At 55.1% G+C, this 12,768-nt stretch overlaps 1 protein-coding gene across 1 annotated transcript in view; it reads right to left on the bottom strand.

Moving 5' to 3' along the window:
• Positions 1-1,376: 1,376 nt before the first annotated feature.
• NOTCH2 (notch 2) overlaps positions 1,377-12,768 on the bottom strand; it is a gene marked incomplete at its 5' end in the record, with an annotated part of 72,961 nt that continues 61,569 nt past the window's right edge. Inside the window, 9 exons of the mRNA XM_023534849.1 lie at positions 1,377-5,953; positions 6,833-6,930; positions 7,559-7,706; positions 8,454-8,755; positions 9,389-9,557; positions 10,948-11,044; positions 11,458-11,668; positions 11,854-11,996; positions 12,558-12,766. Of these exons, the coding sequence (XP_023390617.1) occupies positions 4,565-5,953; positions 6,833-6,930; positions 7,559-7,706; positions 8,454-8,755; positions 9,389-9,557; positions 10,948-11,044; positions 11,458-11,668; positions 11,854-11,996; positions 12,558-12,766 (2,766 nt within the window). The remainder of the gene's footprint in view (positions 5,954-6,832; positions 6,931-7,558; positions 7,707-8,453; positions 8,756-9,388; positions 9,558-10,947; positions 11,045-11,457; positions 11,669-11,853; positions 11,997-12,557; positions 12,767-12,768) is intronic.

The raw sequence follows: 12,768 nt of genomic DNA, 5'->3' as shown, positions 1-12,768 counted from the left end.
ATTCCATTTAAAGATTTCTTTAGACAGATTGGGTGAACGACCTGACCACTCACACAGCCGGCCTGGAGCAGAGCCCACCGGGAGGACTCGCAGAGGCAGTGGCGGGCCCGCAGTTCCCCTGTGGCCCGTCACATTGGGTCAGCGTGCCGGCACTAAGGATGCTTCGTCTACTCATCACATTCTGCAAGGGGCACTCAGCCTGCTCTCCTTGGGCTGTGAGGCCTGTTAGCTGAGTGACGGGGAAGCCCCGGTCCCTGCCCAGCATTAAGGGCCTGGTGTCTGAATCTGTTGGTCCAGCCTTGGCCTCAAGCCTGCTCGCCCTCCTTGAATTTCATGGCCGGGAGAGGCCTGGATCCTCCCGGCACGATCGAGGGCGAGGTTTCTAGGCTTGCAGTGGCGGGGGTAGGACGTGGGGAGCGGACAAGCGGCCTGCAGCCCAGAGCCACTGGTGCAGCTTTCCATGGAGCAAGTTTTAGTTCCCAGTCTGAAGAGGGAACTCCGGCTCTGAGGGGCCAGACTGTGGAGGACCAGACCTGAGCGAGTCATTCCTCAGCTCTCAAATTCCTCTTCTGTCCACAGCATTACAGCACCCCACACGAACACTCAAATGTGTTTTATAGAAATTATAACACTCGAGGATAACCAATATGCGCTGCCAGTTGTGTGGAAACACACTTCGCAGAACCTGAATAAGGCTCCCTCATCTGCTTAACTGAAGCACAGCCTAAGATTTCAAGTCATTTAAAAAAAAAATACTGCTACCCTTATAGAATTAGGTATTGATTCAGAAGTTTCTGCAAAGAGAATGGAATATGGAAATAAACTCAATCTAAAGTTGAGAGAAGATGCTAATGCCCCGGACGTCACCGGTGTCAAGCGTTTGTGTTCAGATGTCTCACGGATTTACGAGTAAATGTGTGAATGAACTTGGTAACATGTTTATATGCAAAGCGCTATTTTATAGTGGTACATATTAAGTTCTACACAAAATATAATTTGAGGAATCATATTGCAAACCAGTGGTTTAGGTAACTGCACCGTCATTATCAACCATCATATGCCGATTCTCAATTCGGCCTTTAGCAAACCCCTCATTTCCACTGAAAGGCACTTTGTCCCGAGCAATTAATTATCCAGCCAGTGCAATTAAACCGGCTGGTGCACACAAAAGGGACTCAGTGTTGTGATGCTTCCTATCGGACAGAAGTTCTTTCCTCAAAAGCACTGATTTATGATCCGCCCGGAGAAAGAAAGGGAGCCTAATGCTAGACTCTGCGGGACTCAGGATGAAGACTCCTAAGCAGACGAAGACAGCACGAGGCCCATCGCTGTAAGACCAGGGATGCAGGAACGGAAAATAAAAACCGCCAGGCCGCTGGACATGTCATCTTTTTTATTTTGTGATAAAAATGCTTTCATATAAATTTCATCTTAACTACCTTTAGAATGAAACATCGAAAAGTAAAAACAGTGTGCATGTTCCTGACTGTGTTCGGTCAGGAACATGCAGTCATTTTACTGGTTACTGGACTTCTCATACGCATATAGTATCACTCTTAAGGGAAATGTACACAGGGAAGGAGCCGTAGCGCTGGAGAGTGAGGAACGGGAGCCTCAGGGCACAGAACGTGTCCTGCAAATAGTCACCACGCATTCAATGTACTGGTTAAGGCCAAATCCCCCAAACCACCCGCCGACAAAACGTCACAACTTTGGTTCTTTTCTGTGCAAGCATTACGAACTAGCACATTTAAAAGCAAGATGATGTGATGAGCATCACGGCTGATTCGCTTACACTAAAGTCTTTAACTCTGTCTCTTTTCCCCTCAAACCTCCACCTCCCTGACCATTATGTAAGTCAGAAAATGACGCTTAGCGCAAAACAGAACACACGTATAAACAAAAAATCTATCCCCAGAGGCTGACAGGAGTCGAAGGGAAGAACTTATAAAAATACAAATAAAGCAAAAATGGGGAGTTGACCTATACATGGCATAAAAGATGTCTCCTTAGATGTTAGTCTGCAGTACAGAACCCAAATGAGAAAGTGAGTCTCCATCTTACCTTTTGATTAGATCTGATACAACTCAAGGGTCCTTAGCTCTAAGTGACTGACAAATGCTTGAACGGTGGTATCTTCCTCTTCATCACTGGAGCCTGTTGTCTGTAAAGGTGGCTTTCACATTTCCTCCCCTCAAACCCGAAGGAGTTCGAGGAGGAGAAAGAAGCACATTAGGCCGACGCTGTGCTCGGGAAGGGAGGAGGTTATAAAAGGTCCAAGCTGCCGGGTCAGAGGCTGACACCTTCCGTACGGGGGGCTGGACAGCGTGGCAGAGCAGGGCGGGTGCGGTGGGGTCCACGGTGCTTCACGCATATAGGTTCTCCACCTCTGTGCGTTTTCAAATGGGTCCGGGAGAGAGTCACCATTTAGAATGATAAAATGTGACACACTATGAAAGGGGTTGGTAGAACGCCACGTGAGAGAATAAAATACAGAATCAACAACCTGCTGATATTAGAGCAGAACTAATTATTTCTGTTGTTTCATGAACTTGGGCAGGACTGAAAACTCTACCTGGAGACTGCCATGGTCCCAGACGCACATGGCTTCTGTATGGGATCACGGACACATAAACCAAGTTAAGTGAGAAGTGCTGATGCCCACTCTCGGCCAAGGCAGGGGTGGAGGCTATTACTCAAACCAAAACAAAGTAGGCAATTCACCTGTTATTTAGAACTGATTTTCCAGGGGTCACATGGAACCAGGTAGATGTGACAGTGTGGCCACAGGACCAACTTTTTGCTGACTCGGGGAGAAGAGGAAGAAAATGATTGTCTTCCTATCTCTAGTGTTGACTGGAAGGCTTCTGCCATTGAGAGAGGGTCAAGGAAGTCGCTAAGACCACAAATACAGAGTGACATGAGATGCACCTGCAATCTGAACGTGATGACAAGCACAGCGAGTCTGTAATTGTCCATTATCATCTAGAAGGTGACTCTGGGAAAGGAAACGTCCCTGATAAGTGTGTGTTGGTTGTGCACAAGGAGCTCCACGAGTGCTTCGGCAAGAATGAGCAAAGGCCACCTCGGCCTGACAGGGCCTTAGAGGCCCTGAAGCCTTAAAGGCCCCTTCCCGCCTCATAGGGCTGGCTTGGGCTCCAAAAAACCAGACCAACCTTCTGTTTCCTTTATGTGAAAACCCCCGTGCCCAGTGAGAAGCTGCTGGGTGCACCAGGAACTCACACACCACCGTGTGGAAGGCAGACCAGCGAACGGGCCTGAGCGCACAAGGAGAATCATGAAGTAGAGGCTGTGATCGCCCCGTGGAGGGACGGCCACCGTCACGGGGTCCTTGAGCCAAGGGAGGCTCCATTCCAGATGGTGAGGGAATATCGGTTGAGACATTCTCTGTGAAGACGGATGGAAGGAAAGGATCAATGTAGAGATTAGCGTCATCAGCTGCATGAGTGAAGCAGCCCGAGGCTTCTAAGATGGGGTGACGGTGTCCTTCACACTGGCAGTCAGTGCCACGCCCGGCAGGAAGGGAGGGGACCGTCAGCGGGTATCACTTCTTACGGCAGTTAGCTTATCTCTTGGCCAGGTCAACAGTCCAAATCTTTGTTTTGGTTTGGTTTTCAAGGGGGTCATAGTACCAACACTGCCAAGGAGAAAACGTCACACCGACTGGGCCCACACGGGGAAAAGCAACCGATGCGCATCCTCCCTGCTATAAAGTCTGTCCGAAGCCCTGCGTGCAGGCTGGAGAATTAGGCGCAGCTTCTTGAAGGGGTCTCCTGTCTTGAAACTGGGTTCCAGGAAAAGTATTTCGCTCCCCTTCGTCTTTGAGGAAATGCTGTCGCGGAGGAGAAGGCAATGTGTCCATCTGCTAAAGAAGCGTACTAGAGAGGTGTATGCTGAGAACCATGACCAAATAAACCCTGTGGGACTTCCAGGGACGCTGGGAAAGAGGAGAGGAAGAGGAGGCTGAAGTTACGTTCCGGGCAGGAATGATGGAAAGCACAAGGCCACGCACGCCCTATGACGTGCTGGTGGGGCGACGGCCCACAGGGAGGTGCGACAATTAAAGCACCAAATGAAGTCAAAAACGTCCGGGGACGAGAGGATGAGATAGGCCAATTCGGCTGGAATTCCAGGGCGCGATTCCCGGCAGGGCGCTACTGAAGAATCTTCTCGTGAATGTGTCAGAAGCCCCCAGGGCTAAAATGCAGTCCAAGCGTTTGTGTCTGTGCTGCAACAGGCATCCATCCGAGTCTCCGAGTACGAGAGTAAACGCGGTTCCACGTCTTGTATTCTACTTGCGTGTCCATGAACTTGGCTTGATGGGCAAGAGATCGGAAGGGGCCTTGTCCCTTCCCCTGGAAAACCCTGTAAAAACCCAGTGGCACTGCTAAGATTGCTCCCTGTGACAGGGAAGAGCATCTCCTTCCTCCCGCTCCCGGAAGCTGGTTCCAGAGGTTTCTTCATTTCTCTCCCGGATGACCTTCATTTGTCCCAGCAGCATTTACCAGAGGCAGTTCTGCGTCTGCCCCGGAGGCGGACCCTTTCACGCGTAAACCTGCATGTTGCTGGGCGGTGGCTCAGACATGTGTGTCCCGGGTCCCCGCTGACCTCCTCCAGCACCCCCGGGAGTGGGGCTGGTGGTCACGTCTGACCAGTCAGAAGCAGAGTGGGGTGAGGAACTTGACCACTGGTCAGGAGACTCTGGGGACGGGGTCAGGTAGGGATGCTCGCCCTGGAGGTGACCACTGTGACTGGGTGTTCGCTCAGCCGCACTCGAGGACGCGTAGCTGTGCTGGGAAGGGGGCGTGGGGTACTTGCCCACAGAGGCTGGAAAGGGGTGGTAGGTCGGGAGGATGGTCTGCGGGACCTGCCCGTCCTGCTGGGGCATCATGGCGGCGGGGAAAGCCATGCTGGGCAAACGAGCCATTTCCGGAATCTGGTACATGGCGGGCAGGGAGCCTGCAACAGCTGGAGGGCAGCCGGCCTGAGGCTGGGCTGTCCCAGCCGGTGGGGTGATACTGCCCTTGGGAATGAGCTGGAAAGTCACGATGGGGGGCAGGGGCTCCCGAGGGGCGGCCACGTGCTTCCCCTCGGGCGGCCTGCTCTGGGGAGCTATGCCGGCGGGGGCGCCCTCGGCTGGAGCCAGGACCATGCCGAACACCTCGCTGTACTGCGTCTCATTCATCTCCATGCGGCTCAGCCAGTCCGCCGGGGTGGGGACCGGGTGCAGCCTGCCCATGCTCCCCGCAGCGCCGCTGCCCGGGGGCACCATGTGGTGGTGGGACAGCAGCTGGCTCACCGAGGGCAGTGTGGTGCCGGCCCCATGAGCCAAAGGCTGGATCTCGTGAAGGCCGGAGAAGGACAGCGCGTGCGGCGCGTGGACTGGGCCAGGGGGCGCGGCAGCAGCCAGCAGAGGGCTGGGGGAGGCCTGCAGGAGGCCGGGGGACGTGATCATCGGGGAGGACGTGGTGTCAGACACATACGTGTGAGGGGACTCTAGGGAATCGACCGGGGATAAAGTCACTGAGCTCTCGGACAGCTGGCCCTTGTCACTCAGAGACTTCTTCCTCCTGCTTCCCTTGGCCTCCTTGGCCTCCTTGGCGAGGTTAGGGAGGCTGGCGGGCATGGTGTTCTTGGCGTTGGGCCGTCTAGGTTTCTTGCCCATCGGGGTGTGCTTCAGACTGAGGAAAGGTCTGTTGGGCCCGCAGATGACCGGCGACAGAGCGGAAGTGAGCACGGTGCCCGGAGGGCTGGGCGTCACGTTGTGCTCGTCCAGGAGGCGCACGATGTCGTGGTGCATGCGGTCCCGGGCCACGTCCCGGGGGAGGCGGTCCATGTGGTCCGTGATGTCTCGGTTGGCAAAGTGGTCCAACAGGATCTTGGCTGCTTCGTAGCTTCCCTCTCGGGCAGCGAGAAACAGAGGCGTCTCTTCCTACAGGAAAGGCCCACAACGGCACGGCTCAGCCACACTTCCGACTGTCGCAGTGCTTCTCACGCTCCTGTTACTGTCACCCCCTTAGACGTTTTTCCCCAAACTGTCTCCCCACGTAAAAATTTAATACCGCAGACAAACTGCACGTCTAGCTATGTGCCGAATGGATACCTGTGCTTTATATGTAAAAAGAGAGACTGTTTCACTCCTCCCCAAGAACCGACTTTGCCTCACACCTTCTCCGTCGGGACCGTGCGAAATAAAGGGTGCCCCTGAGCCAGAGCCACGTAAAAGAGCGCTGAGCTTATCAACAGACGGGGCTGAGGGGGGAAGGATCAGAAAGAAGAAAGGCAGGAGGGGAAGGACTGGGGAAAACAAGAGAAAGTTAAAGAAAGCCGAGAAAAAACATGCAGAAAAAACAAGAAAGGACAGAAAGAGGAGAAAAGAGAAAATAAAAGAGAAGATGAGCCAGGGAGGGGAAGCGTGGCCTACGGCGCAGAGGAGGAGAAGCAAACAGGGCACGTCCCGGCGTCCACGAGCAGAGGGAAGGAGCAGCAGGCAAACCAACGCGAGAAAGGCCCGGGCCCACGAACGGAACGCGGGAGGCGGGGAGCGGGACTCGCAGGGGAGAAAGGCCAAGAAGGCGACGCCCAAGTTCTTTACAGGACGGCCTGGTGCACAGTGGGGGCTGAGCAGGCAGAGGGCTCGACCCTGACCCTTCCCTGGACAGGCCGATGCCTTTGCTCCGGCTCTGTGGACCCCGTTCCTGTCCCCCCTCTGTGTCTCTACTTATCACGAGGGGGCGATGGGAGGAAAGGGAAGGCCCTACGTTCTGAGGCACCGCCTCGCCTGCCCCCCGGCTCGGAGCCCAGACCGTACCTTGTTGTCCTGCATGTCTCGGTTGGCCCCATTTTTCAACAGCAAAAGGGTCGCCTCCACATTATTGACAGCAGCTGCCCAGTGAAGAGCAGATTTTCCTGCGTGGAAGAACAGTTGTATGAGCAGACAGAGCAGAGAGACGTGTCCTGCTCCCGGTGTGAGGAAGCATCGTGACTTGTACAAGGAAGCCCTGAACTTCCCGGAGTGCGGCAGGAAGCCGGCTCTCCGTGGGGGCCCATAGGGCAAACCTGAACATCGTCTTCCTTTGCTCTGTTCTAGAAATATTTCGGTACAGGCTGTTTATCCTTCAGAAGACTTCTAGGGGAAGGGATCATTGTCTGTGGCCCCGTCCTCCCCATGGCAGAATCTACGCTGCCACACACTGGCGACAATAACCTTATTGGGCTATCTCACAATGCCCCCGGTGAGTTCGGTCTCCTAAGTCCTTACAGCAATAGTGGATGTCAGGGGACCCGCACAGGCAGGCCTTTTCCGAGGTCCGAAACCTGCGCTACAGTCCCTTCCCATCTTTATCCTCAGACCCGCTGCTCAGTCCTCTGAGCTCAGTATGTTACAAGGAAGAATGAATGAATGAATGAATGGACGGACGGACGGACATTGGATCTGGATCTGAGACGGGTCTTTGAGGGTCAGATAACCATGCTCCCCGCCCCCTTAGAGGCACGCCCTGCAGGTCAGACTCGAACGCCTGCCTCCCGCCCCTACCATGGTCGTCCACCGCGTTCACGTCTGCTTGGCAGCTGATCAGCTCTGCCACCATTCCCTCCACGGCCAGGCGAGCGGCCAGGATCAGGGGTGTGGTGCCGTCATTCATCCTGGCATCTAGGTCGGTTACTCGGTTGCGGATCAGAATCTACCGGAAGAGAAAGTACGGAAGAGAGAGTCACTTGGGTAAAGGGTACGATGAAGCTAAGAGAAGACACGAGGGCATCACAGCTGACGCTACACTGTGAGTTCCTGGAGAAATTACGAGAAATGTCTTGTCCCCGAGTTTTCGTGGACAAGTTTCGTGCCCGAGTTTCTACCACAGTCAAGCGACAAACGTTTGCTGAACGAATGAATGAATGAGTGAGTGAACGAGCGAGTGAACAAAGGGATGCTCGAGACAGCGGCTCACGCAAAGTGAAACACGGCTACTTTCCACGGAAAGAAGAGGAGGGTGGGAAGACGGCACCGCCTCAGTGACGATGCACGTTTAGGACAGTTCACAACGCTTCTAATTTCTTCTCAAGGGGAGCACTCCCAGAACACACGTTGAGACCGCCTGGGAGCAGGCGGAGACCCAGACGGTCAGATACACCCACAGGCAGCAGCGGACACCGTCAGAGACTTCGTAACAGGCATCGCTCCCGTCTGATCTGCACATGTGGGAGGAGCTCTGGCATATCAGAAAAACACGGAGATGAAAAATCGGAAGACCGCTGTCGCCTGTCACCGTCTGGCTTGGACAATCAGGTCAGTTGCCCTGCCTCCCTGTTCGCTTTTCCGTCTCGCAAGCATGACTCCGCCATCGGCCTCGTTCTCTCAAGAATCACTGAATGACCGTAACAGGATGAGATGTTCTAGACCCACAGGGAGCCAGCTCTTCCCGTGTGCTCACCTGGAAGACACCCTGGGCGTCCGCTGCCACTGCAGCGTGCAGAGGGCAGCGGCCCATGTTGTCCTGGGCGTTGGCGTCTGCGCCCGCGTCCAGGAGGCGCTTGGCGGCGTCCGCCCTCGAGTAGCGGGCTGCAAGGTGCAGGGCCATCTCGCCGGTCCGGTCCGTCTGGGCCTGGAGGCTGGCGCCCTGGTAGACCAGGTCCGTGATGATGTTGGCCGAAGAGTCCTCCGCGTCTTCGTCTTCGTCGCTCACGTCTGAGCTGCCTCCTCGGAGAGAAGCCAGCATCAGGGGGGTGCACCCATCTACAAGAAGGAAGATGCCAACAGTACTCAAGGAGGAGAAGGACATGCACGTTCGTTAATCCTTAGTGGAACAGTTCAACCGGAGTAAAGGATTCCGACTGGGAAAAGACCCCGTGCTTCTGGTGCTAACGGGCAGTTCGTTACTCATGTGCCACCTCCTTTTCCTCTGATAATGTCCTTTCTGTGAAGAGTAACGGGGAAGCGAGTCTTTCCAAGCTGGGGGTTCTTCTCTAAGTACAGCCAGTTTTCCTGTTTAAGTTCCTAAGTGCTATGCTTCTTTAAAAGGGGCAACATTTAAAAATATCCACTAGTAATAGAACTGTAGGCACTAAGGTATCAGCTAAGCTAATTCCCTGTCCTTCTGCTTGGGGTATTATTTTTCTATCCTATTAAAACCCATCCCACAGAATCGGCCTATTTGCTCTCAGGCACACTGTGTGCGAAGCAATGCGAAATCCTCCTCCTCCTCCCCACACGAGCTTCTGTGTTCTGCTTGCCTGTATTCCTCAAGCCTTCGTTTCCTTTGTGCAATGGGCAGGGGGCAATCACCAAGCAGGACAAGCAGGGGAATGCCAACAACACAGAACCGAGGGCAGCCGTGGCCTGGGGGAGGGGGACGGCGAGGGTGCTGACCTGGGCCCCGGACGTTCACGTCCAGCACGTCCACCTCCTGCTCGGCCTGAGGAGGGGTGAGAGCCAGCGACGGAGTCCTACGGATGTCTGCGGCTTCGAGGTGCTGCTGTGTCCACGGACGTCGGTCGATGGGATCATCTTCTTCCGAGAGCAAAGCCTCATCTTCAGCCTGAAAGGGGAAGACAGCTGTCCCCATCGGCCTGGCCCAGCACCGGGAACTGCGAGCATGGAGCTGTCCGGTCCTGCGCCCAGGCCCCTTTGCCCTCCCCACGGCCCTCACGCCATGGCTCCTGTCCACCTGTCTTGCATCATCTGTACGACCGTCCCAACCTCCTCATCTCAAACTCTGGCCTTCAGCCTTAACATGTGACCCGTCCTACCTGTGCTACCTGCGGCCCCCCGAGCATCATTTTCTTGCTTCTGGGCTTTGCTCACGCTGTCCCCTCTGCCTGCCAAGGTCTCTCCCAATTCCTTATCTGAACTGACTCCTACCTCCCCTTCAAATACACATAGACTTTAATTCCTCTTCTTGGTACTAGAAAGCACACTCTGCTTACCTCTACCTGACTGACCACAGGTTTGGCGCTCATTGGGGACGACACAACTGTCGCCACCACTAGACTGTGAGGTTCCCGAGAACAGGGAACAAGCCTGGCTCGCGGCGGCCGCCCGCACTGCACACAGCGCCCAGCACACCACGAGCACTCAGGAGCTATTTTCTGAGCAATAGTTGTTATGATTTAAAAAGCAGCTACGCTTTATTGAATATTTAATATACGATAGAAAAGAGGCAAGGCACTTGACACGTGTCACTGCATCTAATTCTCACCACGACCCAGAGGAAAGAATTACTCTTATCCCCATTTTATAGTTAAGGGTAATTAAGTACAAAGAGGTTAAATAATCTGCTAGCTACTAAGTAGAAAAGTTTGGGACCCGAGTCCAGTTCAGACTGAGACTCAGCAATGTTCTTGGCTGTTGTGCCATGCTGCGTGCCTGCATTCCTCAGTCTGCCTTAGAATATCCGTGGGACACACACATGCCCCAGGCACAGACGGATGGACAGCCACAGACGGACCTTCTGCTTGGGGTCTCCTTTCCACATCGGCCGTGTCCGGTCTACCTCTTACTTCTAAATGGTTTTAAGTTTCCTGGGCTCCCGGTGAGAAGCCTCCAAACTTAATGGCTGCTGGCTTTCTCCCACTGTTTAATTCCACCTTCCCTTCCAGAAGGAGACGAGCCCAGACAAGATACAGGAGAGGTCTAGCCACGAAGGAAGTTGCTACTTACACACCTTATTCGACTACCATCTGCACGATACTGGAGGGAGAGGCACGTTTGTTTGGTTATTCTGAGAGTTCTTACTAAAAAGTGTGTATGTAACCCGAGACCATCGACAATCTAAGGATTCCAGCCTTTCATGGTATCATGGGACATCACTGCCTGGGCAGCACGTACAGACTGCCACTCGCCTGTGGGACACTCTGGCTACCCAGCACAGAAATTTGAAACGTGACCAGATAACGGTGACAGCGATGGTTCTACCATGGCCAACTCACCTTGGCTTTCTTTGCCTGGGGCCCTTCATCGTCGACCCAATGCTCACTCGTTCCCGAACCAATCAGATTAGCCTCTGAGACTTGCACGGAGAGGTTTCTGATAGGACAGGATCGTGAAGGGGACAAATGAGAGCAGAGGTGACGTCATCAGCCAACATCGCAGTTTCCAATACGTTTCCCGCCATGCCACACTCCCACTGTTAGACTTTCAGGGGCCTTGGCCCAGAGAGGATGGCCGGCATTTTCAACCCGAGGAGACATCCTTTCCTTTCCCACTGATCCAGAGCTTACGACCAAAGGGCCTGGACACAGGAGCTGACACCAGGGTGACAGCGCGCCCGTGACGGAAGCGCCCGGGCTCCGGATGCGTTTCCACCGCGTTCGGGACGCACGACCACGTGGCGTGGCCAGAGCTCAGAATTTAAGATCGTGACCCGCCACGATCTGCCCTTCGATCTACCCCGCTCATTCCCCGTGACGAGCAGCTCGCCGGCGCAGGCTCGCTCTTACTTCAGCCCCACGGCGTCCTGTCCCACTGGCTCACGGCGCTTGTGATTGCTGGAGTCCCGGCGCAGGGTAAAACCTTCGGGCAGCCAGAGGGAGCCATGCTTCCGCTTCCGCTTCGCCATGATCACCCCCAGCAGGAGGATGAACAGGATGATGACGACGGCGACGGCGAGCAGGTAGAGCAGCTGAGTGCTTTTGGGAGCCAAGGATTCACCTGAAAGGCAAGGAGACGAGGAAGCGCCGCATGGGACACGCGCTGCTCGGCCTCAGCGTTGCGTGTATTTAGAGGGCGGCTTCGGCCTCGCCGGCCCCGAAAAATAGAGCTGTGCCCTTTTCTCTTTGCCCCCAAGCGACACCCCCCACCCCTCAATACTTCCTCCTTAACGGCGGTCTACTCACTGACGACAGACACAAGAGGGTAGGACAGGGTCCCCTGGATGGCGTGAGAAGCCAGCAGAGCTGCCGCCGCGTCTGTGTTCTTGAAGCACTGGTCTGAATCCTGAACACACTGGCGGTTGTCAATTTCCAGAAACACCTTGGAGCTGGGGAGCCGGGGAGAAGACGAGGCAGGGCGGGGGTGAGTGAGCCGAGTCAGGAGTCGCGTGAGCCTGCCTTCCTCACCTTAGCGTCGGCCTCCCCAGCTCGGTGACACTGCCTCCTCTAGAAAGAGCTCGGAAATGACAGTATTGTCCCTTTGGGCCCTGAACACTAATTCCCGCTTGGGGGACGTCGTGCCTGCCTTGGGCGGGCTGAGGCCGAGCCTCTAACTCAGGCAGCACCGGTGGGAAAGCGATGTCGAACACAGCAGGTGTCGCCGCTCCAGGGGCTCTGGGCGACCCCAGTACAACATCGGAGCTTCTAGCCTCGAGAGGCCGCCCTGGCACCCCGCCTGCCGCTTGCTCCCGCCCCCCTTCCAGGATCCCGAGATCGAGGCAGACCCCCCTGGACACAAATCCGGGGATGACGCCTGCGTTGCACGTGGTGGGCGGCTCCATCTGCCGGAGCTTTACATTTTTATAGGTTCAGTTACAACGTCTCCTGTGTATCAAAGTGCTCGACTTCATAAGGTTAAGTTCTAAGAACTCCAAAAAGCAGACACCTACCCGTCCACCTCCTGTTCGTCATCGTCGGGAAGGGACCTGCGTGTCATCCGCTGCTTCTTCATGGCGGCCGACCTCTCGCCGTAGTAGGGGTAGACCATGAGGTCCCCCTGGGCGTCCCGTTTGATGCGCAGGTTGGTGTGCAGCAGGGTGCCCAGCGCCCGCAGGAAGCTGCGAGCATCCTGGAGCAGCTGCTCAGGTGGCAGCAGCACCA

The sequence above is a fragment of the Pteropus vampyrus genome, unplaced genomic scaffold, assembly GCF_000151845.1.
Source record: "Pteropus vampyrus isolate Shadow unplaced genomic scaffold, Pvam_2.0 Scaffold6, whole genome shotgun sequence".
Classification (NCBI taxonomy): Eukaryota; Metazoa; Chordata; class Mammalia; order Chiroptera; family Pteropodidae; genus Pteropus; species Pteropus vampyrus.
The sequence above is the reverse complement of the archived record's forward strand: the minus strand, read 5'-3'. Positions and strand labels throughout refer to the sequence as shown.